The sequence below is a fragment of the Canis lupus genome, chromosome 2 (genome assembly GCF_048164855.1).
Source record: "Canis lupus baileyi chromosome 2, mCanLup2.hap1, whole genome shotgun sequence".
In the NCBI taxonomy this organism is placed as follows: domain Eukaryota; kingdom Metazoa; phylum Chordata; class Mammalia; order Carnivora; family Canidae; genus Canis; species Canis lupus.
In genome coordinates, this window is record NC_132839.1 from 74664695 (window position 1) to 74692443 (window position 27749).

A 27749-nucleotide genomic window follows, 5' to 3' on the forward strand; every position below is an offset into this window, starting at 1 on the left:
TTTAATGGAGAAGTTTAATGGAGTCCAAAAATTCTTGTTATTTGGTACAATTTTGTTAAAGTTGAAAAACCAAGAAGTTTGGAGAAGTTTAATGAAGTCCAAAAATTCTTGTTATTTGGTACAATTTTGTTAAAGTTGAAAAACTTAGAAAATGTGCACACACCCAAATATTCAGTGAACTTTAGGAATTTATTTTTAACCACAAAGAACTACTTGAGTAGTCTTCTTTTTTTTTCTGATCTCTGGAGGGAATATTCGTTAACATTGGTCCACTCTTAACTTCTGTTTGAAGCTGAACTGAAATGCTTCCTTTCTACTGTTCCTATAAAATTCTGACTATGTTCCCTCTTCCTAGCCTATAGCATGGCGCTTTTTTTTGCCACTCTTGTATTAGTTTCCTATTGTTGCTGTAACAAATTGCTAAGAATTTAATGGTTTAGGGGTACCTGTGTGGCTCAGGCAGTTAAGAGTCTGCCTTCAGCTTAGGTCATGATCCCGGGCTCCTGGGATGGAGCCCCACATTGGGCTGCCTGCTCAGCAGGGAGCCTGCTTCTCTTCTGTCTGCCACGCTCTCTTCTCTCTCTCTCTCTGTCAAATAAATAAAATCTTTAAAAAAAAAACCCTTAATGGTTTAAAATAACACACATTTATTGCTGTCTTAGGATGCAAAGAATCTCCTGGATTATCTGGGCAGGCACAGTGTAATTACAAGGATCTTTACCAAAAAGAAATAAAAGAGAGACAGCAGTATCTAGTCAGAGAGGGAAAGAGATTCTAAGATGTTACATTGTTGGCTTTGAAGATGGGAAAAGAGACCATGAGCCAAGGGATGTCTATGGCCTCTATAAACTGGAAGGGGTTGCTTTCCCCACTGCTCGTGGTCAAAGTGCAAGGCCTGGCTCTAAGCTCTTTTCTACTCCCTGCCCTCTGCTTTTAAAAAAGGTGATGCATCCCTGTGCCCTGGTGGTAGGTATTCATCTTTGATGCCCCCACCGTTTTCATAGATCATTGGCATTGGACTTCCATCTTGTTTTGTGGCTGTGCTTTTGTATGTCTGTCCCCTTTTCCTGTTAGACCGAACATATCTGGTGATAGGAACTGAGGCCTACTCATCCAGCACATTAAATTGCTCCATGAATGTTCCTTAATGAATCATATACAGGACATTATCATCATCAAAGGACATCTATAATGAATTCAGAATTTTTAGAATAAATTAGGACCTTCCTATTTAATTTTTAACCCTAAGTCCTTGAACTTTTATAGATCTCAGTTTATCTTTAAAAATGGAAGTACAAAATAGTACTTTTAGTATTAGTTCTAGTTAGGGTGATAGATGCCATTGAGAATCTGAAAGCTCTTTGATTTTTATTAATCCCAAAGGCAGTAAAGTACAAATAATGCTAGAGGAATTACAGATTTCTGAGGTTAAGAACCCTTGATTTAGGAACACTAGATGATACCTTTAGACTTTTCTAGAGGTATTTTCTGTGATTCTAAGTAGAAGGTAACAGTAATTAACAAAATATGAGAGAATACTTTTGAGAAAGGTTTCATGATTTTTGTAGGCACTGTGGCTTAGGGCTTGTCTTTAAGCACTAATAGTGCTTGGTTATGGAAGACTACTGAATCTAGAGGAAACGGGTGAATTTAAAATACGAGTTTTTGGATTCTTTGACAGGAGCAGGGTTCTAGATTTCTGATCAAGAGAACTCTTCATATTCAGTTACCTAAAGGCAATAGCAGGGCCCATTAATAATTTAAAAATGTTTATGGGCTCTGAAGCCCAGCAACTTTTGAGGTTTCTTGTTTCCTCATTTGATGATGGAAGCAGCTGGATTGGAAAGGTTTAGATTGGTGGCATTTTGTTCTAGTTTTGAGTGACCATATTTAAGAGTGAGTGAGAAAGTCATTTCATGATAGCATTGTTCTCAGCAGATGCGAGACTTTTTCCTGAAGCCTTCCTCTCACAAGTGTGGACCACCTTGTGATTCTGCAGGGACATTTTCGGCAGTTTTCTAAGTTTGGGGAAAGCCTTGCTCTAGAACTAAAGATTTCGGAGTAACCTCATATTAGGAAATATGAGGGAAACATTCATATATAATTTTGCGTGTTATAATCAGAGATCAAATGGTGTTACAAGCCCTCATGTAGGAAGTAGCACTGGTACTTGAGGTAGGAAATCTCACTGCCTTTTCCCGATGCTTGTAATATTTGGAACTGGGAATGAGTAATATTTGGTTATAATGAGTATGAGCACATAGAAGTCTTATTGTTGCCCAGGCCTTGAGAGTAGGTTGGAAGTAGAACCTACATTTGTGTTTTTCATTCACTGATGCAGATAAGTAGGAAATCCATTCCCTTTGAGCACACTGGTCTGTATCCATTATCCTGATGTTGTAGTGAGTGCTAGGCTTTCTCTACCAGCTGATTTATTTTTATTTTTATTTTTTTTCTACCAGCTGATTTAAATAGTAGACATTACACTGGGCATTATTTTTTTTATTTTTTTATTTTTTTTTTACATTGGGCATTATTAAAGGTGGATTGAACTTGAGCATTTATGTCTTGAGCTTGGTGGTAGTTTGCCACTGACTACAGTTATGCCTCTTTTGTTTTGGTTTAAGAACTTATTCCAGCAAAAGGACTGTAAACATGGATTATCTGTCACATATAAGGGATGCACTTGTACAGCCCTTGACCTCACAAGGGGTAGAAGGAGTACAGGATGTTATTGCTCTTATGGATGCCTACTACTTGATGAAAGAAGACTTTGAGAATATCATGGAAATTAGCAGCTGGGGAGGGAAACCTAGTCCCTTCTCCAAGCTGGATCCCAAGGTAAATTACGTAACTAACCCACTGGTTCTCCATCACTTGTAATTACCAGGTTTATAGTAGGAATATTTCAGAGATGTTGTAGGTGCTTTAAAAAGATTAAAATTTTCCCTCTTAAATGCCTTTTTGCTTCTTATGGTCTATGCTTTCCATATTTGAGTGCAGTATTAAGAATGGACTTCTGCATTTGACCTTAACGATTTATAGTTCTATCATTGCTTAACATTGAGTGAAAAGGCAAGACATAAAATCTGAGAAGCAAATATAAATGTATTCCTTATAAAAGTGGGCGGATGAGCCTGGGAAAATAAATCAGATGGTGGTAATATGAAAACAAAGTTGTTTGTATTGGCTGAGGATTTGGATACTTTTTCTTAGTTTGCCTAATCTATGAATTTAGTATTTATTATAGTTGGACATTCTATTATGTAATAATGTATTCCTTACTTTCATTGTATAAAGTGACATAACATGAATTTGTAATGTCCAGTACTTCATACTCTGCCTGTTTCTTTTTTCTATATTTCTAGATATATTCTCTATGGCTTGCCTTCTCTAGAATTTTGACCTGACTTTATGGTTATGGGTAAATTCTCATGAGAGACCTCCATTGTTAGTGTTCAAGGACTAAATTGTACAATTATGTTTAGAAGTTTCAAATTAAGGCTTTTCAAGTTACTTAGTATTTTGAATTAACCACTACTATTATGGTAAAGGAAATTTATGTATTTTGTGATAATTTAAGGCCAACTTTTAATTTGTACCTTACTGTAAGTCTTTTTTGATTTATTGATTCATAGGCTTCTCACTTTGTAAAACTGTGGAATGCGATTAAGCAGGCAAAAATGATGAGTTAAAGTTCTTTTTTTTTTTTTTTTCCTAATGTTCCCAAATACTAGTTCTTGTTTTTGAGTCATGGGCTTTATTAAGAATGTCATGAAAAATATAGACTTCTCCATAGAAAAATGTATGTAAATACACTTACATGTACATGCATAAATATTTTGCTAAATATTTCAAGGACCCTGCAGGAACTCATGAAACCTTTAAATGTATTGTTTGGCACTTACATTTTTAACAGACTCTTTCTGTTCCTTTTCTATAGGTGAAAGCAGCCTTCACAAGAACCTACAATAAGGAAGTCCACCTTACTCCATATTCACTTCAAGCAGTAAAGACACCCAGACACAGCACAGGCCCGGCACTGGATTCTGAATACAATGAAGAGTTAATTGAAGATGACTCTCAATCTGATGAGAAAGACCAAGACTCTATGGAAACTGATGGAATGATCAAGGTAGTATTTTAAGCTATAGACAGGAAATGCTATGATACACCCTCAGCAGTTTATCTTTTCTTGTGTAGAACTTGCCTTCTAAAATTATTCAGGGCCTATGTTTAAGCTTTTACGTTAATTACTTTCAGGGTAGAGAAGTGTAGATTTTATTTTATTTTTTTAATTTTATTTATTTATTCATGAAAGACACACAGGCAGAGACATAGGCAGAGGGAGAAGCAGGCTCCATGCAGGGAGCCCGATGTGGGACTCAATCCTGGGACTCCAGGATCACGTGCCGAGCCACCCAGGTGTCCCAGATTTTATTCTTATAGTCAGCTGCTTTTAATAGTGGAAGAGCCAGATAGCAAGAAAATAGGCCATCATATTAATGGTCATATGCTGTGTTAGAAAAAGTACCATTTTTGGCCATTGTTGTGTGCTTTACCACAGACACATATTTCTACAGTTTAAGAAAAACATTTTCAATGAAACCATTTCTCTCTTCTATAATTTGTGTTTTACTATAGCCATTGAACTGCCTATAGAAGTTTCTGAGAATAAAACAATCTTGTCTCGTGCTAGGAAAGATTAAAATCATTTATGGTGTCAGCCCACTGTTTACCATTGGCTAAGGCAAAGGAATCTAGTCTGTTCTCTTCTATCCTTAGTGTGTGTCATCCTTGTCCCTCGTTTCTGTTTTGTATATGCAGAGGTAGGAAAAGTGGCCTTCTGCGGTGTAGCTCTGTAGTCTTATGTAGACATATGAACAGAATTCCAGGCTCAAACTAATTGAACCTGTTTAGATCTCTAATCTGAAACCGAAAGGAAAGGAAATTCACTAAAATGTTACCTTATTAGTAAATTATCTCCTACTCATTTTGTCTTTCCTAAATATACCTGTGTCCTAAATCCAAGAAACTGTATGCCTTGGAAACATATCTTAGTTCTAGATTCTAAATAGCTTTTCAGTAGTTAAAGGCTCCAGATAGCCTAGTTGTTGCTTGAAAGTAAGCTCATCAGGCCTAGTGGTAGTTGAAGATGTTTGCAACCTTTCTTTTTATTAAGTTGCAGGTAAAGATTTGCTTTATTTTAGAAATTAGTTTATTTCATTTCCTCATAAGTATAGCTATTAACTATTTTGTGCATTCTTTTCCTCCCAACAGAAGAAGACAAAATCTTCAAAGCCTTCAAAATCAGAAAAAGATAAGGAGTCCAGAAAAGGAAAAGGAAAAAGTTCAAAGAAATGAAACTGTTTTTCACTACTGACAGCCACTTTTTACTCACCCTGTTGACCAGTCTAGCTTGTCTAGATAATGCCTTGTTTTTTCCAAAGGAATCATATTTTAGCATAATGGGGCAACTCAGTTATCCCATTATAAATAAGTGGTGGTACAGCTAGAGGGATGTAACCAGTAGGCTAACATACACCTCTTATAGAGGTTGATAGGACTGCTTGGGTCCTCCACTGTCCCCTGTTAATCTACTTGGATTGTGCTTCAAATTGACTGTGTATAATCCGAAACTACATGTGGGCTTTGGAGTCAGATTTTAGTTAACAATAATATGCCTGGGAGCATTGGTACTTAAGGCAACTTTTGTAGGCTTAAGCATTTATCCTAATGGCCTTTATAGGACCGGTGCTGATCTTTTTTTTAAAAGGTAGTTATTATTAATGTGGTGAAATTTTGTAAATAAATGCTAATACAAAACAGTCACCACCTAGAACTGGTATTCTTTGTATATTGTCAAATATCTTCAAAATATAAATTAGGAATAAAAATGTTCCATGTGATACATTTGCAAATTCTTAAGAATGTCAATCTTGTACAGTAAAATAATATGTTGGTATATTACATTCCTTACTAGTTTGCAAATGATTGGGTAAAAAGCTAATTATATTCCTCACTAACGAGCTATGTGATGTAGAACTATGGCGTTTGGACAGTCAGAACTCTAATGCCCAGCTTGATTACCTCTACGAGTGCCAGCCATCTCTGTCTTGTGAACATTGTGTCATGGAGAGGCCTCTGTGGTATTATCACTAGAAGGTATGAGGGCCTGGCTGTTAAAGGATTGCCGCATTTTTATCTTTCCAGAGTCTCAGCTCATCAGGTTCAGACCAGTAGAGTCTAGGCTGGGTCAGACATAATCTCTGTCTCACTCTGGCTTGGGACAAAATGAACACTGGCTTTTGTTTACTTTGTCTCTGGGAGAGCTGGTTCTGCTCTGTGACTGATTCTACAAACTGTACTGGAATTTTAGATTGTACCTGTACTTGCTGAATGGCTTTGAGGCTGTGGAACTAGCCTGGAGTTTTGTTGTCTATTTGGAAATTTTGTCAGTAAATGCTCAGAGGTATGTGCTAAAAGGAATGTAAAATTAGGATACTATTTTCTCCCTTTAAGTAATTGACAGTCTTGTTTGGGAGGTGAGACATAAAAGTTCTTGAGACATTTAAAGTGTATTTACCACTTTAGTGTGAAAAACGTCTTTCATGTAGACTAAGTTCATTATGGGAATGAAACATTGCCTTCAGCCTTGCCCCTCTCTTTGTTAAAGCCCAGCTTGAAATTTCTGCTTCAGGGAAGATCTCCTTGATTGATAACTGCCTCACCTCACTAGCGGGGTGAGCATGGCTTTCTTTTGCATATTCTTCCCTTTCTATTGCTTTTTGATACGAAAGTCATGTCTGCCTACTTGTTTGTTTTTTACTCCCTAGGAAAGGGAGTGTAATCTACTTGCAGCCAGAACAATGAATAATGTCTTTTACTGTAAATTATGATTTTGTTATTAATTCTAAATGCTCTATGATTGGCATAATCAGTGTATAACTTTTAGAATTAGAGATTATATATATGCTTTAAAATATGAGGAGGACAGCGTGGGTCTCCTGAAGCTACGTGATGCCACATGCCTTTGCAGAATAAAACTGCATTACTTCATTTGAGATCCATTGTGTCTTGGCCATTTTGGAAGCTATAACAAACTACCGTGCTTTATTGTTCATCCTGTTAAGTTTTAGCAGTCCATTATTGTAGCAACATTATTTGGCCTCTTGAAGTTATTAACAAGGAACAGTGTTGTTGTATGTACTAGGAGGAGTATCTTCTTAAATAAGTTCTGGTGTAATTATGCTTATAGTGAATATTTAAAGCCTGTCACTCCCCAAATATGATGTGCTTTATTCTCACAGATCCCAACTGCCTATGGCTCTTCTTCCTGTAACTTTACAACATCCCTCCAGTGATAGCGGGAAAACAGGATAATAGGTGGGTTTACTGGTAATGACTAATATCACTTAGTAAAGCCAAGTCCTCTGGCCTATTCTCTAGCCAGCCTTTGTGGGAGGAAGATCAGATCATAAAGTTGGAGGCATTATGTATGTGGATACTTGGATGCAATAAAACATTATTGGCACTTGGGTACTACCGTAGGCTAGCAACTACCTCTGTAATACTCAGGATGCTGGTGGCTGTACTGTAAGATCCTATCATCGGAAACATTCAAAATTAGGCTACATGACTCATTTCTGCCAGCTGCTCAGACTTTGGTAACATTGGCTTTGGACAGCAAGGAAGCATATACTGATGTAAGAAAAATATGGAGTGGTGTGTGATATTGGGAAGATTCTGAATAATGTATGTCTTCAGAGGAAGCCAAGTGATTTACTTTTGTGAAAGGAATTAATGACTCAGGAGATGCAAGCTTACGATTTATAATTTCATTCTTTCAAACTGGTGTTTTTATTCTAAGACTAATTCTACTAAACTTAATATCTGTGCTGCCCAAACTTCATGATGTGCTGCAGAGCTATTTTCCTTTCTTCCTTTTTCTATCTCCAAATCCAAGAAAACAAACATTACTATATCTAGTCAACAATTTTATTTTAAAGGAGATATTTCAAAATATAAAAGTTATCAAAAAAGTTGAATATTTACAGTTACATCATAGGCTACTATTAACAGTGCAGAGCATAGAATATATAGGACTTTGAAGAACTCCATGAAGATAATAAACAGCGAGGGTATATGTCATTGTTTTGCCATTCTACAATGGCACCTCTACAATGTCTGTGACTTGGAGAGTCTTTTTTCTGTATCCAGAAACCACAGGGGTAAAAACTTGGTTTCCTGTGGGAAAAAGGTATCTTTTCAGGAACATTATATCTTGGAGAAAAAAAAAAAAAAAAATCACATCTTAGAAGTGTTTCACGTAACTGGCATGCAATAATAAAGCAAAGCTGTATTGAAGTTTTTGCTCATTTCTGCAATGTGAAGCAGAATGACCATATTCAAGTTGGAAACTGCTGGTCTATTATCAATATTGAGTTTAAATCTTGGCCTTGACTGAAATTGTACAGGCAAGCTGTTGGACTGTTACTATAAAGTGAGGGTGGTGATAATAGCTACCTTACTGGAAAGAATGGGAAAATACAAGGTAAGTGCTCAGCAATCCGTGAAGATTTTCTTGAAATTAAATGGTCATTAATGATTCCTTGTCTAAGAGGAGTCCGTGAACAGCTGTTCCAACCAGTACTCCTTATACAGTAAGACATTTATAGTGACTTCTTCAAAAGATGGTGCATAATCATAACTTTCTGAAGCATAATCTGTAATTTATATGAATCATGGGTCTAAGCATCTACAATAATGCAGGGATACTGTTTGGAGAGAGTGTATGTAGGATTAAAAACACAAGAAAGATCCTACTTTGGCAGAATTGCATATTATCCTCATGCAGATACTGGTTACAAACTTGGGACAAAATATAAGTATTCAAAGGCATTGGAGAGCAACCAAAAGCTGGTAGAAATTGGAAAAGGTGTCAACTCTTGAAAAAAACAGAAGTCCGCTGGGTAAGATTCATCTTCATATGTGCTTGCACCTGAGGGTAAGTCTATGACTTACTAGCTCAGACTCAGAGAAGAGACTTTGGATCTGCCAGAACTACTGAAATGTGAAGGAGAATATCCTGAAAAGAGCACTGCCCCCCCCAAATCTGCATATAAACTCCACGTAAACCCTTTTGAACTTCACAGGCTTATTCTGGACTAGAAGCAACACAGTTCCATGTTGTAGGGAATGCCATGTGTTAGGAAACCGAGGGCTGTTTCTAGGATATGAAGGCCTCAGTACTCTTGACAGTAAAGAATGGAATTCCATCAACAAACAGGCTAGACAAGAACCTCACATTAGATTGCAGCTCCAACCAACTGCAGCCTTGTGAGACCTTGAACGGAAGACTGCTAAGCCACGCCTATATTGCTGATCCACAAACTGTGAGATAGGTTCTGGTTCAAGATGGCAATGTAGGAAGATCCTGAACTACCTCTTCCCGTGGATGCAGTGCATCTATAGCTACATATAGAACAAGTCTCTGAAAGAGAGCCAGAAACTAGCTGATCAACTCCTGTACATCAGATGAACAAGAAAACACCCAAATCAAAATGGCAGGAGAGGGTGAGAAAATCTTGCTGTAAGCCCCACCCCCAGGATGATGACACCCAACCAGGAGGGAACTCAACAACTCCTAACTTCTCCCTGAGGGGTAAAGGATCTGGACCCCACATTTGGTGTCCTGACTTTTAAGACTACCACCTGAGAGATGGGCCTCCCACACCTATCTCTAGCTTTAAAAGGCAATGGGCCTTGTATCCATGAGTAGAGGACATAGCAAACTGAAAAACAGTTCAAAACGAGTTCAAGTGATCCCGTGGCTAATCCCCCAAGGCCTAGCTCAGAGGCAGCAGACTGAAATGCATCCAGTCTGTGAAAAAGGCCTAATAATCTTAAAAGCTTTGACCTGAAGGGCAGGCTTCTAATTTAACACATACTTAGGGGCTAACTGCAACACACTGCAGAGTCTAGCAGGCACCATCTTTGTGTTCTCTCTCTGCCTTGTGCCAGGTGGCCAGTATCTCTCAGGAACTTGTGCACAAGTCTGGCACTCCAGTTTTTACAGCTGCCACCCAGGGGACACCCCTTAATCACCTAGCTCTGGTGGCCAGTGGGGCTTATGTTTGCAAATCCAACTGGACTGTCACAAACAGTTCTTAACAAGCTAATCTGCCAGAGCTTAATGCAGAGGCAGCAGACAGAAATGCCCAGTCTTCCCACAAAAGAGGTTTATTTGCTTATCCTAATAACTGTAGGTCCAAGTTGCAGTCAGCCTGCATGTAGGTACTGACTGATTCCCCCCCCTTTAGGATGCTGACAGGTCTTGGCATACCCTCAACTACTGGGAGCAACTATGAACAAAGAAGAAAGAACCAGGATAGTGTTGAATGGCTAGGCTTACTTCCTACATGAGTCCACTCCAAGATTGGGGGAGGTGGCTGTTTTAGCTAATGCATAGAAACCAACACAATCAGTGAAAATGAGGAAACAGTTCCAAATGAACAGGTAAAACCTCAGAAAAAGACCTTAACAAAATGGAGATAAGTGATTTACATGATAAAGAGTTTACAATGGTCATAAAACAATTCGTGAAGAAAGTACTAAACAAATCACAGAACTTGAAGAATACCACTGCTGAACTGGAAAATACAAAGAACGGTTCAGTAACACTAAAACAGAAAGGATCAGTGAACCTGAAGACAGGTCCATGGAACTCCTCTAATCACAGCAAAAAGATAAAAAAAAAAAGAAAGTGATTACAGCTTAAGGGATTTATGGGATAACATCAAGCCAACCAATTTTCACATTATATGCGTCCTTAAAAGAGACGAGAAAGAGGGTGAAAATTTCCCGAAGGAAACAGACCACCAAATCCAGGAAACCGAGTTCCAAACAACAGGAACCCCAAAAGACCCACAGCAAGACACATTGTAATTAAATTGCCAAAAGCTAAGGGAGAGAAACAACTTGTTATATACAAGGGAACCTTGTAAGACCCTTAGTAAATTTTTCAGTTAGAAACCTTTGCAGACTGGAAGACAGTGGCATGGCTGCTGAACGAAAAGTAATGTGAACCAAGAATACTCTACCTGGCAATGGTGTCCTTCAGTATTGAAAGAGACAGTTTTCCAAACAAGGAAAAGCTAAAGGAGTTCATAATCACTAGACCAGCCTTACAGGAAATGTTAAAGGTGCTTTAAACTGTTTAGTAAGAGGAAAACCTATGAAAATATGTATCTGAATATTTAAAGGTTAATATATAAATTCAGAATAATCTTATATTGTAATGGTGGGTTAATCACCTACAAAAGTAGTAAAATAACCATAATGACAACAGTTTAATGGACCCTCAAAATGTTAAAGATATAAACTATGACATCAAAAATAGAACGGGGGTAAAAATGTAGAACCTCAGAATTTACCAGCTTACAATAGGTCTAATGTAAGCCTCATGGTATTCACAAAACAAAAATCTACAGTTGATACACAAAATATAAAAGTAATCTAAGCATATCACTATAGAAAACAAATCATAAAGAGAGCAAGAGAAAAAAGGAACAAAGGAATTACAAAATTTCCAGAAAACAAAAGTGGCAGTAAGTCCATATCTGTCAATAATTAAATGCAAATGGGCTAAATCCTCTGATCAATAGAGTGGCTGAATGAATGAAGAAACCATATCCATCTGTCTTGCTGCTGACAGGACACAGTTTTAAGGACAGACACAGATTGAAAGTGAAGGAATGGAAAAAGATAATCCAGGCTAATGGAAGCCAAAACAAAGCTGGAATAACTATATTAGGCAAAAAAGGTTTTTGAAAGGAAGACTAACCAGAGACAAAGAAGGTCATTACATAATAAAGAGGTCAACACAAAAGTGAGTATAACATTTGTGTATGCATCCAACATAGGAGTATCTAAAGATATAAAGCAGAAAGTAACAGGTCTAAAGGGAGAAAAAGCAATTATAATAGGGGCAGGGGCAGACAGTGGATAGATCATCCAAACAGAAAATCAATATAATGAAACAGTGCACTTAACAGACATTTACAGAACATTTCATCCAAAAGCAGAATACACAGTTTTAAGCACACATGAAATAATCTCCAGGACAGATTGTAGGTTAGGCCACAAAAACAAGTCAGTAAATTTAAGAAGACTGAAATCATAGCAAATATCTTTTCTAATCACAAAGATATGGAACTAGAAGTCATAAAAAGAAAACTGGAAAATTAAAAAATAGTGGAGATTCAACAACATGCTGGAACAATCAGTGGGTCAGAGAAGAAATCAAAAGAAAAAACATACCTTGAGACAAGTGAAAATGGAAAGACAACATACCAAAACTTAAGGGATGCTGCAAAAGCAGTTCTAAGAGGGGAGCTCATAGCAATTAGTGCCTATATCCAGAAACAAGAAAGATCTCAAGTTAAACATATCTTACTTTATACTCCAAGGAAAGAGAAAGAGAACAAGCTAAGCCTAAAGTTAACAAAAGCAAGAAAATAAAGAGCAGAAATGAAATAGACACTAAAAAGACAATAAAAGAGCAATAAAACTAAGAGCTAAAGAAAATAGATGAAACTTGAGCTAGACTTAAACAGAAAAGAGATGTTACAAAGGATAACAAATACAAAAAGACTACTATGAACATGGACAAATGAAACAACTTAGAAATGGAGTATTCCTAGAAACGTACAACCTTACAAGACTGGATCATGAAGAAACAAAATCTGAACAGACCAATTACTAGCAAGAAGATTAAATCTGTAATCAAAAAGCCTCCCAGCAAACAAAGTCTAAGACCAGATGGCTTCACTGGTGAATTCTACCAAACACTTGAAGCATTCATATCAATCCTAAAAATAATCTTCCAAAAAACAGAAGAGGAGGGAACACTTCCAGACTCATTTTATGTGGCCAGGAATAGTCAGATACCAAAACCAGACAAGGATACCACAATAAAGAAAATTACAGGCTAATATCCCTGATGAAAATAGATGCAAAAATCCTAAGCAGTCTACTAGCAAACTGAATTCTTTTTTGTTTTTTTTTTTTAAAGATTTTATTTATTTATTCATGAGAGACACAGGCAGAGAGAGAAGCAGGCTCCATGCAGGGAGCCCGACGTGGGACTCGATCTCAGGACTCCAGGATCACGCCCTGGGCCGAAGGCAGGCGCTAAACCGCTGAGCCACCCAGGGATCCCAACAAACTGAATTCAACAATGTTAAACGGATCATCTACCATGATCAACTGAGATTTATTCCAGGGATGCACAGATAGTTTAGCATCCACAACCAATCAGTGTGATTGGTCACATTAATTAAATGAAGAATACAAATCATATCATCTCAGTAGATACAGAAAAAAGCATTTTAACAGTATTCAACATCCACTGATAAAAGCTTAACTAAAGCGGGTACAGAGGGAACATCCTCAACATAACAAAGGGCTTGGCTTATAGGGTAAGCCCACAGCTGTCATCCTCCTCAGTGGCTAAAAGCTTTTCCTCTGAGATAAGAAGATAGATGCCTACTCTTGCACTTTTAATGAAACATAATACGAGTCCTAGAGCAGTTAGGCAAGAAAAAGAAAAGGCGTTCCAATTGGAAAGGAAGAAGTTAAAGTGTTACTATTTGTCGGTGACATGATATATAGAGAAAACCCTAAAGACCACTAAGAAACTGTTAGAGCCTAATTGAATTTAGTGAGTTGCAAGATACACAATATACAAAAGTCTGTTGCATTTCTATATACTAATAACTATCAGAGGTTAATAATCCCATTTACAATTGCATAAAAAAGAATGTATAAATTTAACCAAGGATGTGGAAGACCAGTGGAAGTTTTTGCTGAAAACTGTAAGACATTGATGAAAGAAATTAAAGGCAAATAAATAGAAAAATATTCTGTGCTCACAGATTAGAAGAATTAAAATTGTTAAAGTGTTCATACTACCCAAAACAATCTACAGATTTGATGCGGTTTCCAATGATGTTTTTCACAGAAATAAACAATCCTAATATTTGTATGGAACCATGAAAGTCCCTGAGTAGCCAAAGCAATCTTGAGAAAGGACACAACTGGAGGCACATTTCCTGAAACTATATTACACAGTTATAGTAATAAAAAATGGTATTGGCATAAAAACAGTAAGTCACAGGCAGCCCGGGTGGCTCAGTGGTTTAGCGCCGCCTTCAGCCCAGGGCCTGATCCTGGAGACCTGGGATCGAGTCCCGCGTCAGGCTCCCTGCATGGATCCTGCTTCTCCCTCTGCCATTCTCTCTGTCTCTCATGAATAAATAAAATCTTAAAAAACAACAACAACAACAATAAGTCACATAGTAGATGTGAAGATCAATGGAACAGAGAGCTCAGAAAAAAAAAAAAAACTATATATGGTCAGTTAACTTGTGACAAAGGAGCCAAGAATATATAATGGGGAAAGGAGAGTCTCTTTAATAAATGGTGCTGGGAAAACTGGAGCACTAGGTCACACCATACATTAAAATCAACTCAAAATGAATTAAAAACTTGAACGGAAGACCTGAAAGCATTAAAACTTCTAGAAGAAAAGATAGGGGGTAAGCTCCTTGACATTAGTCTTGGTAATGATTTTTTGGATTTGGCAGCTAAGCAGATATAAACAAGTGAGACTACACTGAACTAAAAACCTATGCAACAAAGAAAACCATGAACAAAATGAAAGGGCAACATATGGATTGGGAGAAAATATTTTTAAGTCATAGATCTGATAAGGGGTTAATGTAAAAAACTCACATAGTTCAATTAAAAATGGGCACCGGATCTGAATAGAAATTTCTCCAAACAAGATACACAAATGGTCAACAGGTACATGAAAGGGTGCTGCTGCTAAATATCACCGGTTATCAGGGAAAGGCAAATTAAAACCACAATGATGTATCACCTCACACCTGTTAGATGGCTATTACCAAAATGACAAGAAATCACAAGTGTTGGCAAGGATGTGGAGGAAAGAGAACCTTTGTGCACTGTTGGTGGGGATGCAAACTGGCAGCAACGGTGGAAAACAGTACAGAGGTTCCTCAAAAAATTAAAAATAGAATTATCATATGGTCCAGCTGTTCCACTGTTGGGTATTTATCTGAAAAACAAAATCACTATCTTGAAAAGATATCCGCACCCCCTTGTTCATTTTGGCATTATTTACCATAGCCAACATAAGAAAACAACCTAAGTGTTCATCTACACTGGATAAAGAAAATGGCACAAGTGTATGCAGTGCACGCACATAACACAGGAATGTTATTCAGCCATAAAAAAGAAGGAAATACTGCCATTTGCAAGAACATGGATGGACCTTGAGGGGAGGGCACTATGGTAAGTGAAACTAGCTAAAGACAATACTGTATAGTCTCACTTATACATACAAAAAAATTGAACTCATAGATAGATACAGAGAATGGTTTGTTGTTGCCATAGGCCTGGGGTGGGGAGTGGATGGAATGGATGAAAGTGGTCAAAAGGTACAAGGTCATAAGTCCTAGGGATGTAATGTACTGCATGGTAACTACAGTTAATCATATTGTACATTTGGAGGTTACTAAGAGATTTAAAAGTTCTCATTAAAAAAAAAATATGTACCTCTGTGTGGCGACGGATGCTAACTTATTGTGGTAAAATCATTTCTGTATAATCATTATGTCATACACACCTAAAACAACTGATGTCAATTATATATCAATAAAGTTGACATAATTAATATATATTAAGATGCTAAATTTGTGATGTTATACAGCCACAGGAAAATTAAACATTCCAATTATAATTTGAGCAAGTTTTAAAAATAGAATTTGACAAGCTGATTCTAAAATTTTATAGGGAGATGGAAAGGATTAAGAGTAGTGAAAACAATCTTGGAAAAAATGATAACATTGTTGGATCCACAGTACCTGATTTAAAGATACACTAGAAAGTCACAGTAGCTAAGATAGCGTAGTATTGCATAGGGGACAAATACATCAAAGGAAAAGAAGAGAGGTCCAGAAATAGATCAATATTTAAAACCTCATTGATTTTCAAAAAAAAAAAAAACCACCCAAGTAATACAATAGGCAAAGAAGACTTTTCAGCAAATGGTGTGGGAAGACTGGATATCCAGCTGGGGCAGGGGGAATCTCAATCCTCCTCTCAGAGTATAAACAAAAATAATTTCAAAATGGATCATAGACCTACAGCTTCTAGAAGAAAACATACCAGAATAAGCCTGGGACTTGTTAGAAGGCAAATACTTTTTTTGACAGGATACAATAACCATAAAACTTAAAAATGTATAGATTATAATTCATCAAAATCTCATCAAAAGACAGCATTAAGGAAAAGAGTTGGAAAGCCACAGAAAAAAAACTTGAAAAATATATCTGACAGACTTATATCTAGATACAAATAAAAGAAGTTTTACAACTCAATAACAAAAAGACAACCCAGTAACAATGGGGAAGAACAATCTTTTCAGAAAAAGATACTGGGACATGTACATGGCAAAAGAATGGGAGAAGGTATTTGCAAATCACGTATCTGATAAAACACCCATATCTAGAGTCTGTTAAGAATTCTTACACCTTAAAAAAAAAAAAAAAGAAAGAAAAAAAAAAGAATTCTTATAACTCGGGACTCCTGGATGGCTTAGTGGTTCAGTGTCTGCCTTTGGCCCAGGGTGTGATCCAGGAGCCCCGGGATCAAGTCCCACATCAGGCTCCCTGCGTGGAGGCTGCTTCTTCCTCTGCCTGTGTCTCTGCCTCTCTCTGTGTGTCTCTCATGAATAAATAATTTTAAAAAATTATTATAACTCAACAATAAAAAGACAAACTAGCCAGTTAAAAAATGGAGAAAGGACTTGAATAGACAGTTCTCCAAAGAAGATACACAAATGGCCAACAAGTACATGAAAAGATGCTCCAAATCCTGAGCCATTAGGGATATGGAGATCAAAACCACAATGAGATACCACTTCCCACCTACTAGATGATTATAAACAACAAGGCTGACAAGTGTTGATGAGGATGTGGGGGCAACTGGAGCCTTTGTGGGGGAAATGGAAGAGTTGCAGGTGCTGTGGAAAGCAGTTTGGAATGTTCAAGGAACAGCAAAAAGGTTAGTGGGGCTGCTGCACAGTGAGCAGAGGTGGTGGCCAGCAGCCTTTGTTTTTGCACATGTGATTAAAAAATCCCGGGGGGCTTATGAAGGAACTTGCTACACTGCAGGTAGTTGAGAGGACTCACCATGGACTGGGTGACAGGGGTGAGGGTGAGGGGAGTCACACCTAACGACCGGGTTCCCACCGGAGCAGCTGCTTGAGCGGAGCTGCTCCTGACAGAGGGCCAGAGTCCCATTTTAAGCAGGCTAGACTAGATGCCGTGGCAGGGACTGAGCTCCCTGCTTCCCTTTGAAGAGTCTGCCGCACGTGGGCAGGCTTTTGGCTTCCCAGGTAGACACAACATTTCCCTGCCTCCCTTGCAGTATGTGTGGCCACGAGTAAATTCTTGCCAATGGAATGCAAATTGAAGGGGTGTGTGCAGCTCTCATGTGACAAAAAATGAGACTTGGAAAGAGGGATTTTTCAGATCTATGGATGCTAAAAGTTTTATTCAGAATATATATATTCTGAACTTTAAAAAGCTCCATTGTTATTAATTGGCTCTAGTAATGGACTGATTAAAAAGAAGCCCTTATAATTTGATAAAATACATTATAGTTGGAATCCGTGATGCTGCTTGGCCAGAAAGCCTTTGTCACCATGGAGATTGTACACTCTGCATTTTAGCATTGTTTAAGGACATTAAAGTTTTGTTGTCAAGATAATTCAAATCTGACAAGTTACACGATGCACAAAAAGGAGCCACTGCCCGTACAAACTGTAAAACTGTCTACTCTGTGGACCCTCGTGCCCTGGGGAAGTGAGTAGATGGTCTGGCACTTACCTGCACATGCCGCTCACTGCTCCACCTCTGTTCGCAGGTACTGGGTACAGTCTGAGATTTTTTTTAGTTGAGCAAAGTTTAATCTTTCTGAACACATAGGACATGTGCTTTCAGTGTTTAACAAGCTGTTTGGGGAGGGAAAGCAGAGTAGATTAAATATGTAATATTCCGTTAGCTTTGGGTTATTCTAATGAGAAAAACAACCATTCCTGTCTATACCTCCTTAGTACATATTCATCACGTGATTTAAGAATTAGGAATATTCAGTCTCATGCAAGATCCTCTTTAAGGAAAATGTTCTTAAAGGTCATAGAAGGTTTGGGTCTTTAGAGATCTATAGGAATATGAATAAGGAGACCTTAGAATAAGTGATTGAATGAAAGGCCTATTTTTGGGGAACTCTGTGTGACTGAATGAAACAATGCACACTTACATCTTAAATTCTGAGTACAGAGCAGGGAAATCGCAATGTGGACACACAGTCCAATCATCTTTCAACATATGTCGACCCTGGAAACAGTACATTTAAGAGTAAAATTCACTGAAAAAAATTCCCGCCATTATTCAATTATAATAAATGTATTAAAATTAAAAGCCAGACCTCTAAATTAGGCGAGTAATAGAGATGGCATCAAACAGACTGAAGCCAGATATCACTTATCAAATTCATGTATAAAAGAATAGTCTTGAATTTTGTGACATCATTACCTAAATTTATTTTCCTTTATAATAAAGTTTAAGATAGTCTAGTGATTAACATATAATCTGGTATTTAAAATTTCCTAATAGGGGGCACCTGGGTGGCTCAGTGGGTTGAGTGTCTGACTCTTGATTTCAGCTCAGGTCATGATCTCAGGGTCATGGGATTGAGTCCTGCAAACCCCGTGTCAGGCTCTAATGCTCAGTGTGGAGTGTGCTTGTCCCTCTCCCTCTGTCCCCACCCCCCAATCAGTCCCTTGATTGTGCTGTCAAATAAAATAAATTCTTTAAATTTTGTTTCTACTAGATAAAATTAATAATAAAAACCACCACTTATTCAGTATGGCCAGTAGTGTACTAAGGCTTCAGACTGTTCTGTCATCAGCCTGCAGTTTATCTCAGTAGGCAGGCATTGTTATGGTTGGACCTAGCAAAGTAAAGCAAATTGCAGGTTATATAGCCAATCAAGTGGCAGAGAAAGGATTTAAGCCCAGGACCATCTGATTGCCAAGTGTGTTTTATACACATCAGGTATTCAAGTGGTCTCCCTCCCCCCACTATGTGTGTGTGTGTGTGTGTGTGTGTGTGTGTGTGTGTGTGTGTATTATAAACAAACTTACTGTTGCAATGCAATATGGGATGTTATTTTTACATCCAGGACAGAGGAGTTCACACTCTGGGAGAAGAAATTCACAGAATGGACATGGGGTTGTGGCTTCTTCTGTCTCAGATGTATCAGGTCTCCTGTGAGAAAGAATCCTGTGTGACATGCCTGCTTCTTCACAGTCAGAATCTGACACTAGAGATAAGCTCACTGTCAGTCTGCACTCCAGAGCTCCGGGAGGAGGAAGAGGAATTAAGATGGGTCAAACTGTAGCATTATACAGGCACTTGGGGGCTGCAGTTCTTAGCCCATTAAGTGGCAGACAACATGGGTGGGTCTTGCCGTCTCTTCTCTTCCTGTGCCACTGGCGTGGTAAGCCTGCTTCTTCCCGTCTCTCCCTTTAGTGTCCTGAAGCGGTAAAGGCTATGCGGGGCTGTGCAAGAGAACTTTCTGTGACAATGGCAGTGTTCCAGTTCTGTACCCTCCAATGCGGTAACCATGAACCACATGAAGCTTTTCATATGGATAGTTTGAGGAACCAAATTTTAAATTTTTTAAAATTTTAATTAATTTAAATTTAAGTTAGGGACGCCTGAGTGGCTCAATGGTTGCGCATCTGCCTTTGGCTCAGGGTGAGATCCCGGAGTTCTGGGATCCAGTCCCAGGTCAGCCCTCCTGCAGGGAGCCTGCTCCCTCTGCTCGTGTCTCTGTCTCTCTTTCTGTGTCTCTCATGAATAAATAAAATCTTTTAAATTTAAGTAGCCACATGTGGCTAGCAGTTACCATATTAGACCTCCTAGTTGTGTAGGAATCTTATGTGGGGGGAGAATGTCTAGCATCTCTTCCAAGCTAGTGCCCAGGCCACAGTGGCACTAAATTGTCAGGGGAGACATGCTCTAGCATTTTCCACCCACCTGACAAGGGAGGAGACTTCTGTGCTCTGGAGGACAAAGCTGGAAGACACAGGGCTCTGCTTTCCTGGTATCAGGACACAGCGGCACCCACCCTGAGCCATGACACTTTGTTTAGGAATCAAATAAATCCTTTTTCAAGTCGTTGTTGGGTTTTCTGCAGCTGGTAGCTGAATACAATTCTAATTGCTACCCCTAATCCATTCTCTTACGGAGCCAGCACATTAGCAGCCATATTGTAAAAAATACGTTTGTAAAATGTGATTAGATAGTAGAACCAGTTGTCACTGCCTACCTGACCATTGCCTCAATCTTCTTTTTGTATTTGGGGTCTATTTTGTTGCGGTACTCAGGCCTCATCAGCATAGCAGCGAAGCTGAAAGCAGAGTTCTTCAGGCCTGCTCTGTGACACTCGATCACAGTAGACGTCAGGATTGGCACAATGTCTGCAATAGAAACGGGACAGCAGAATGTACAGTGCCTCTACTGTCGTGACTCCATCCTCCTTCAGGAGGAAAACAGGATCACAGCTTTCTAAATTTGCTTTTTTCTGGCAAAAAAACAGATATGACCTGTTTGTTGAATGAGGCATAGCAGTGCAGTCACTGCTTATCACAGTGTCCTTCCTGTGATGATCTTATGTTTTGCCCTGTGACACCAGGACCTGCACTCCCTTGCTGTCACCTTTTGCATGTATCCTCTGATACCACTGAGATGCATTTTTGCCTTTGACAGGGCTGCCCGTGAATGGTAAGGGAGATTACTAATTTTATGCACTGACCTCTCTACATGTGTCTGTTTCTTCAGGACAGATACCCAGAAGGTGAATTACTGGATCAAACAACATGACTTTTTAAAAAATGCTCCTAGCACAAACTGCCAAATTGCTTTTTAGAAAGGCCATACTGTTCCCCGGAGCAGTCATGAGAGTGCCTGTCCTATTACATGGTACAGAATTAAAGTCTTTTTCATGTGACAAAAAAGAATACAGCTATAGAAGAGGGGTTGCTGAATTTTGACCTGTGGCCCAAATCTGGCCCCCTGTTTTTGTATAGCTCATGAGCTAAGAATGACTTTTATGTTGTCAAATGGTTGAAAGAAATCGAAGAAGAGTATTGTGACATGTGAAGATTAGATGAGGTTTAAATGTCAGCATCCAAGAAAAATAAAGTTATGCTGGAACACAGCCATGCTCATTCACTTCCGTACGGTTTATGTAAAAATAGTAGTTGTGACCAACCGCTATGGTCCATGAAGCCCCAGACATTGACATCTGTACCTTTATAGAAAGATTTTGTTGACTCCTGTTGTAGAATGTGAGAAAGTCTATTAATTGAATGTTATAATGACGTGTCTTTTAGAATAATGGGACCATATTTATAGCAGCAGTGGCCTTTCATGGTTGAGGACAGAGTCAGACTTATTAGCTAACACTGTGATCTTGGGCAAGTGGTACTTCACTTCTTTTGCCTCAGTTTGCTTCTCTGTGAAATAGGGAAAATAATAATAGTACCCATGGGTGTACTTTTGAAGCTGTTATCCTTAGAAAGATCTGCTTGATCTTGGCTGGCATCTTGGAACTTGGGTTTTGGGGAAGTTTCTGCCATTTCCAGGTAAGAGTGACTCACAGTGCCTAAACTCTTTGTACAAACAATGTGGTTTAAGCCAAACACCTGCTTTCTGGGAGTTTGGAAATTTAGTGCATGCCAAGCAGGGGATGCCTACATACCCAGCCCGCAGTACAACCCCTGGGCATCGAGTCTCTCATGAGCACCTCTGGTAGATACCATTTTATATGTGCTATCACACAACTCACTGCCAGAGGAGTCAAGAGTGTCCTAGGTGACTCCACTTGGAGGGGACTCCTGGAAACTTGCCTGTTTTCCTCCGGACTCTGCCCCGAGTGCCTTTTCCCTTTGCCAATTTGGTTTTTGTATTCTTTTGCTGAAATCAGTCTTAGCCTTCAGCACTACTACTATGTTGAGTTGTGTGAGTCCTAGTGAACTGTCAAACCTGGGGGTGTCTTGGGATCCCATTATACTACTTCCTGGGGGGGTGACTGTGAGGATTAAATAGGTTAATTTATGCAGAGAACAGTGGCTGGCTGAGTTAGTGACTGCTATTAATGCAGAAATATGGATGACAGGCTCTTCTCAACAGTACTTACGTGACGGAAACTTGCTGATGTTGTTGGCCACCCGAATAAGCATACGTGCCCCTTTCATATGATCTCCATTTTTAACGTGAATCTGAAATAAATGATGTATTTTACTAACTGTAAGATATTTTGATTAATCTTAATTCATGCTTTATTCCCTTAGATAATCAACTCCTTCATTATCACCCTGAACAGGGTCGTCCCATGATCCTCACAGCCTTTCTTGGCTTACTGGACTTGGGATTTCTCCTTTATTTCTCCTTCCAGCAGCTGCTGCCTGGCACCATGGCCTCACTGGCCTTACCCCTTCTCTGTGCTCTGCTTTTTACTTTACCCTAGACCACGTGACATGAGTTCAAATCCCTGATCTATCTTTTACTGGCCATCGTTGGAGGGTTAATAATACCAACTTTGCCAAGTTATTGTGAGACCTGAAAGTGGAGTCTCTCAGGCAGAAAGGATGAGTTGTTAAGGGAAGAGGGCACTGCTGTGGTTAAGGCCAAGGGGCAGTGGTGGCTGGAAAGACTGGGTGAGTACGGAGTGAGTATGTGTGTGGTCTGTGATCATGGCCAGGCCATGATGTCACAGTATCATCCAGCAAGATGGGGTAGCCCACAGAGGTGAGGCAGGAGATAGGGGTGGGGGTGGAGAGAAGTAGACCCAGTAGGAGGCAGAACTGGTGGTATTTGGTGAGAATGTGCAGGGCGAGTTTAGAGTAACTCCCAGGCATCAGGTCTAAGCAAATGGAAGATAGTATAATTTACTGAGCTCTGCAACATAATAAATATTAACTGAATCTCAAGAAGGGATAGGGAATCCCTTGCTGCTTGTCCTCCACTGACTCTCTGGGCCTCAGAATGTTTGGTGTTTGCATAAGAGTTGAGAACTGTGGCAATAGGGAAGAGTCACAGGTGCCCCTCAGTGGGAGGGGAGCAGGGTGTCTGGTTGGTCCTATGTAAGTGACAGGCCAGCTCTTGGGGCCAGAGGAAAAGACTTGAGAGCCATCCCTGTGATGAATGGTGGTAGAAAGCCCTGGTTCTGGAGGGCTTCTTAGGATTCCCTAACCCTTGCTTCCCGTCTTCTACCCCACAAAACTCCATTTTGCTGGATTCTGTGCTCCTAGCACATTGGCATCACCACTCATGCCTGCAGTTGAGAGAAGTCTCCCTTCTCCCTTTCTACTTCTTTCCATGTGAGAAGGTATGCTCCTGCTGCTCTGGAAGCAAATGTATTCTTGGGGGTTGCAAGTTGGAATTCTAGGGTTTTTTCTTACAGAACTGTGTGGCCTAATATGGTAGTCACTAGCCAGATACAGCTATTTAAATTTTAAATTTAAAATTATATAAAACAAATTTGGCTTATCAGTTGCACTAACTGTGCTTCAGGTGCTCCACAGCCAGGCCAGTGGCTGCTGTAGGGGGCAGCACAGACACAGTACACTTACAACGCTGTAGAAAGTTCTGGGGGATGGTGCTGTTAAGAGATCATATCAGGATCTAAATAATTTGTAAGAGGAGTCCTCTATCCTAGGTACCATCAAAATTAAATAAGCTCTTGTAGACTGGCCTGAAAACTAAATCAGCATTAACATGGGAAGATGTGCTTTGATATAATGAAAATATAGAAAAATACCTAAGTTGAATTCTACCTATATCTTTACAGAGATGCTGTGTGTGTGAATGTATTTATACACATAAAACATTTAAGTAAATGGTACATACGAGCATTTGAGGTCTGCATGCTATATTTTTTTAATTAAAATTTACTAATTAAAAAAACAAAATACAACTGGACATAAATATAATCCTAATGTGATTAAAAAGTAAGAGTGCACCCATGTATGTATAGAAGCATAAAGGATATTTACAGCGCAGTGATAGCAGCTGTTACGTAGGGCGATGGACTTAGAAGGTACTTTTCCATTATACATTTCTACATTCTCTAAGTCTTTTCAGTGAATATGTGGTTTTATATTGAGATGAAAACTAAACTCAAAAATTGTGGGAGTGTATAAAATCTATCTTAGAATTCATAAACTAGTAAGCTCTGGTTAAATGTCTTAGGTAAATCCTTTTTTTTTTTACCAGGTGATTCCCTAATATATACACAGAGAAACCTGCTTTCCCTCTTATCCCCTTCCTGGGGATTGGTCCCATGCCTCCTCTGCCCCATGTCTCATTCCCTTTAGGAAACTACTTTTGCTAGCTAGACTTTTGAGTATATTTCTAATTTTATTTACAGTGAATATATATTCATTCTTATGTTTTGCCCTTTTGTACACAAAAGGTAGCATACAGTGTAATTATTGTTTTTTTCACTTAACAGTATGGAGATCTAGAAAATGGCTCTAATCCGATGGAGAGGTGCCCATGAGAAATCCCTTCAGGTGATAAACTCACTTGGCAGACTACGTCCCGAGTCACTCGAAGGGCCTCACCTTCACTAGTATATAGCTGTGCAGAATCATGAGGTTGGTAGCCATCTCCGAGGGAATCTTGATCTTCTGGGATTTAAGTTCTGCATACATACTAAAGAGAACGTCGTGGGCATTCCGATAGTTTCCTTGAAAAAAGGTGGCAGAATGATATTATTGCAGAGGATGAAATCTGAGGACTTCCTGTAGTCCTTATTTTTTTGAAGTTTTTATTGAAATTCCAACATACGGTGTAATATTAGTTTCAGGTGTACAATATAGTGGCTCAAGATTTCTATGCATCACCAGGGGCTCATCATCATGTGGACCCTCACTGTACAGGCAGACTTTGTTACCAGCATTATCTTTTAAATTTCTCATCTAAAATAACTTAATAGTTTTTCCTGTGCTAACTGATGATAGTGTCCAGCCAGTCCCTCAGGGAGAGAATGTTGTCATCTGAGGTATCTCCTTCCTCAGGGCACCACCTGCTCCCAAAGCCAGGGGGTCAGCCCAGTTCTGAGTCTACCTTCTAAGCCTCCAAAGTCCAGCCCCACGGGTCGCTTTCATGCTTCTCGCCAGCACCACTCTGCAGCAGCATACTAATTGGCACTCCCCTGTGCTTGTTCTGCCTCCATTCTCATGTCAGAGTGTTCTGGAAAAATGCCAAATTCACACTCCAACAGAAAACCCTCCAAGGGCCTTGGGGATGGAGTACAAGTTCCTGAGCAGAGGGCCCGAGCCCTTCAGGATCTGCCTCTGCCTGCCTGATGGACCTGCCTCTGAGCCCTGGTAGGTGCCCCTGCACCCCCTGCTGCTGTTCTCCTTGGACACCCCCTTCTCCCTCAGCTCCTGCCTGAACCTCGGCCTTTCAAAACTCGGGGGGAACTTCTGTTGCCTTCTCTCCTCTCCATCCTCCAACTCCCTATACATCCACCCCTCAGGATGAGGTGGGTCTCTCTCATGGTGCCCTTCTAATGGGTTTTCTTTCCACTCTGGCACTTCTCAGCCTGTATAACAACTCTGAATCTACTTTCTATGTGTCCCACCTAACCAGGACTCCCTAAGGGCAGAACTGGGGCTCAGTCCTCTGAATCCTGAGCCCGCATCATGTATCCCTATAGTAAGTGTTGGATCAATGTAAAATGAATAAAGTAGTGATTTTTTAAATTCTATATTTGCCAAAGCTGTGTTCCATATTTATGAACATCTAAAAGAATCAGCTTGCAAAAATTAGTCAATAAATATTCAGAGAGCATGTGAATAAGTGAGTAGAACCATTCTGGAGGTTCTATAGATAGTCCCTGTATACTCTTAAGAGCTAGGTCAATAACCATACCACATCATCTCCCATCTTCTAACATCTTTTATGTTGTTAAAGCCCTATACATTGGATGGGAAGGAAGTGTTGCATGGTGTAGGAGAGAGGCTATGTGCTGGTTGAGGGTAGAGAGGCTGCCTTCTTGGAGATGAGAGCCTTGAGGCCATTAAGGGAGGATGAAACAGCACAAGCAAGGACACATTAATGGGGTTATTCTGTGATGGGGAATTATTTTACTTCTCTCGAACCCAGAAATGATTATTTCCTTAATCTTCTGGGTTCGGAGCAAACCCAGATCAGAAAAGAGGATGGGGTTTGATTCTACTACTTGAATATGAGAAACAGATGAATTTCCAGGGCCTACCTGCAGACTGCTCTTCTCTGGCAATGATGATGGCAGTCCGGGCAGCTTCTCGGGATTGTTTCAGGGCCATGTACAAGCGGAACAGGTACTTGGCATCCTGACATACAAACCATTAGAGAAACATCACTGTCTTCATTAGCTAAGGGGAGAAACACCTACAATTTTGCATTTCAGTTGAAATCCACTTTTGATACTGTTTTTAAAAAAATCCATTCAACAAAGAATTTGCTTTATCAAGTATTTATTTATAATTCAGTATGCGCCAGGTCATATTCCTAGTACTTGAGAAGTATTAATGTGTTTAAATCTTCATACCTTCCCTGGGAGGAAGGTACAATTATATGCCAATTGCACTGATGAGAAACAAACATAACAGGGCCTCTTCAGAGTCTGGATCTGACCCATGGTGATTGGGCCTCAGAATCTGTTCCTAACCCTACACCATAGAGTTACCTCCTGTGTACTTGAAATCAAGTTGGTACAATGTACTAACTTTGCAAAATTTCAAAAACTGTTACACCTATATAAATTTGGCCCATAAAAACTTTGGCCTTTGACTATTTTCTATTCCCATTCTCTTCACCTCTAGACAATTTCATATACTTGATGCTGGTTTCTGATTTTGTTAAAATAAGAGGACATAAGGTGAGCTGGTTTGGAACAGTCTAAGGGCCTGGGGCTCCACATCTCTATCTGTGAAATACTGGAAATGGACTCGGGGATCAAGTTCCCTATAATCCTCTCCAGCTATGACATTCTTGCACCTTTGCTCCAAATCAGTAAGGTGACTCCCTTCACAAGAAAATCACCTCAAACATCACAGTAAAAGGCAAGAAAAAGGCAAAATAAAACCAAACAAGGTCATTCTCATAGGGAATGAAAGAGGATCAGTGTCTGTATAAACTCCCAAGAGTCACATACTTTGAAAATATGTTCTTAATTATTTATTTCTACTTTATATTTACAGTGAGTTACTTTTACGCTAAATAGGATTTTAAAAAAAATATTTTATTTATTTATTTATTCATGAGAGACACAGAGAGAGAGGCAGAGACACAGGCAGAGGGAGAAGCAGGCTCCATGCAGGGAACCTGATGTAGGATTTGATCCCGGGACTCTAGGATCACACCCTAGGCCAAAGGCAGGCTCCAAACCACTGAGCCACCTGGGGATCCCGCTGAATATGATTGTTATTAGTTCCCCAATATTTGAAATGTGAACAAAGTATACTGATTTTTAGGGATTAATGCTAACTCATAATTCTAATAATATTTCTTATAGTTCCCAGAATAAATAAAACT

General features: G+C 39.3%; 2 protein-coding genes across 29 annotated transcripts in view; one reads left to right on the forward strand and one right to left on the reverse strand.

The window, feature by feature from the left end:
* RFC1 (replication factor C subunit 1) overlaps positions 1 to 5832 on the forward strand; it is a 72879-nt gene extending 67047 nt beyond the window's left edge. For both annotated transcript variants that reach the window (XM_072807378.1, XM_072807381.1), the window contains exons 23-25: positions 2628 to 2841; positions 3944 to 4135; positions 5281 to 5832. In XM_072807378.1, coding sequence (XP_072663479.1) covers positions 2628 to 2841; positions 3944 to 4135; positions 5281 to 5364 — 490 coding nt within the window. In that variant the 3' untranslated portion in view covers positions 5365 to 5832. The remainder of the gene's footprint in view (positions 1 to 2627; positions 2842 to 3943; positions 4136 to 5280) is intronic.
* Positions 1 to 27749, reverse strand: part of WDR19 (WD repeat domain 19) — a 172412-nt gene that overhangs the window by 78350 nt on the left and 66313 nt on the right. For 6 of the 27 annotated variants that reach the window (XM_072807342.1, XM_072807327.1, XM_072807306.1 and 3 more), the window contains exons 30-36: positions 26449 to 26545; positions 24788 to 24912; positions 22360 to 22441; positions 20488 to 20638; positions 19298 to 19421; positions 18412 to 18488; positions 17979 to 18103 (exon numbers count right to left, since the gene is read on the reverse strand). In XM_072807342.1, coding sequence (XP_072663443.1) covers positions 17992 to 18103; positions 18412 to 18488; positions 19298 to 19421; positions 20488 to 20638; positions 22360 to 22441; positions 24788 to 24912; positions 26449 to 26545 — 768 coding nt within the window. In that variant the 3' untranslated portion in view covers positions 17979 to 17991. Of the gene's footprint in view, positions 1 to 446; positions 589 to 3908; positions 4050 to 7984; positions 8284 to 13876; positions 16811 to 17978; positions 18104 to 18411; positions 18489 to 19297; positions 19422 to 20487; positions 20639 to 22359; positions 22442 to 24787; positions 24913 to 26448; positions 26546 to 27749 lie in introns of those variants that run through there. The other 21 variants (XR_012021683.1, XR_012021674.1, XR_012021656.1 and 18 more) reach the window with 12 other exon arrangements.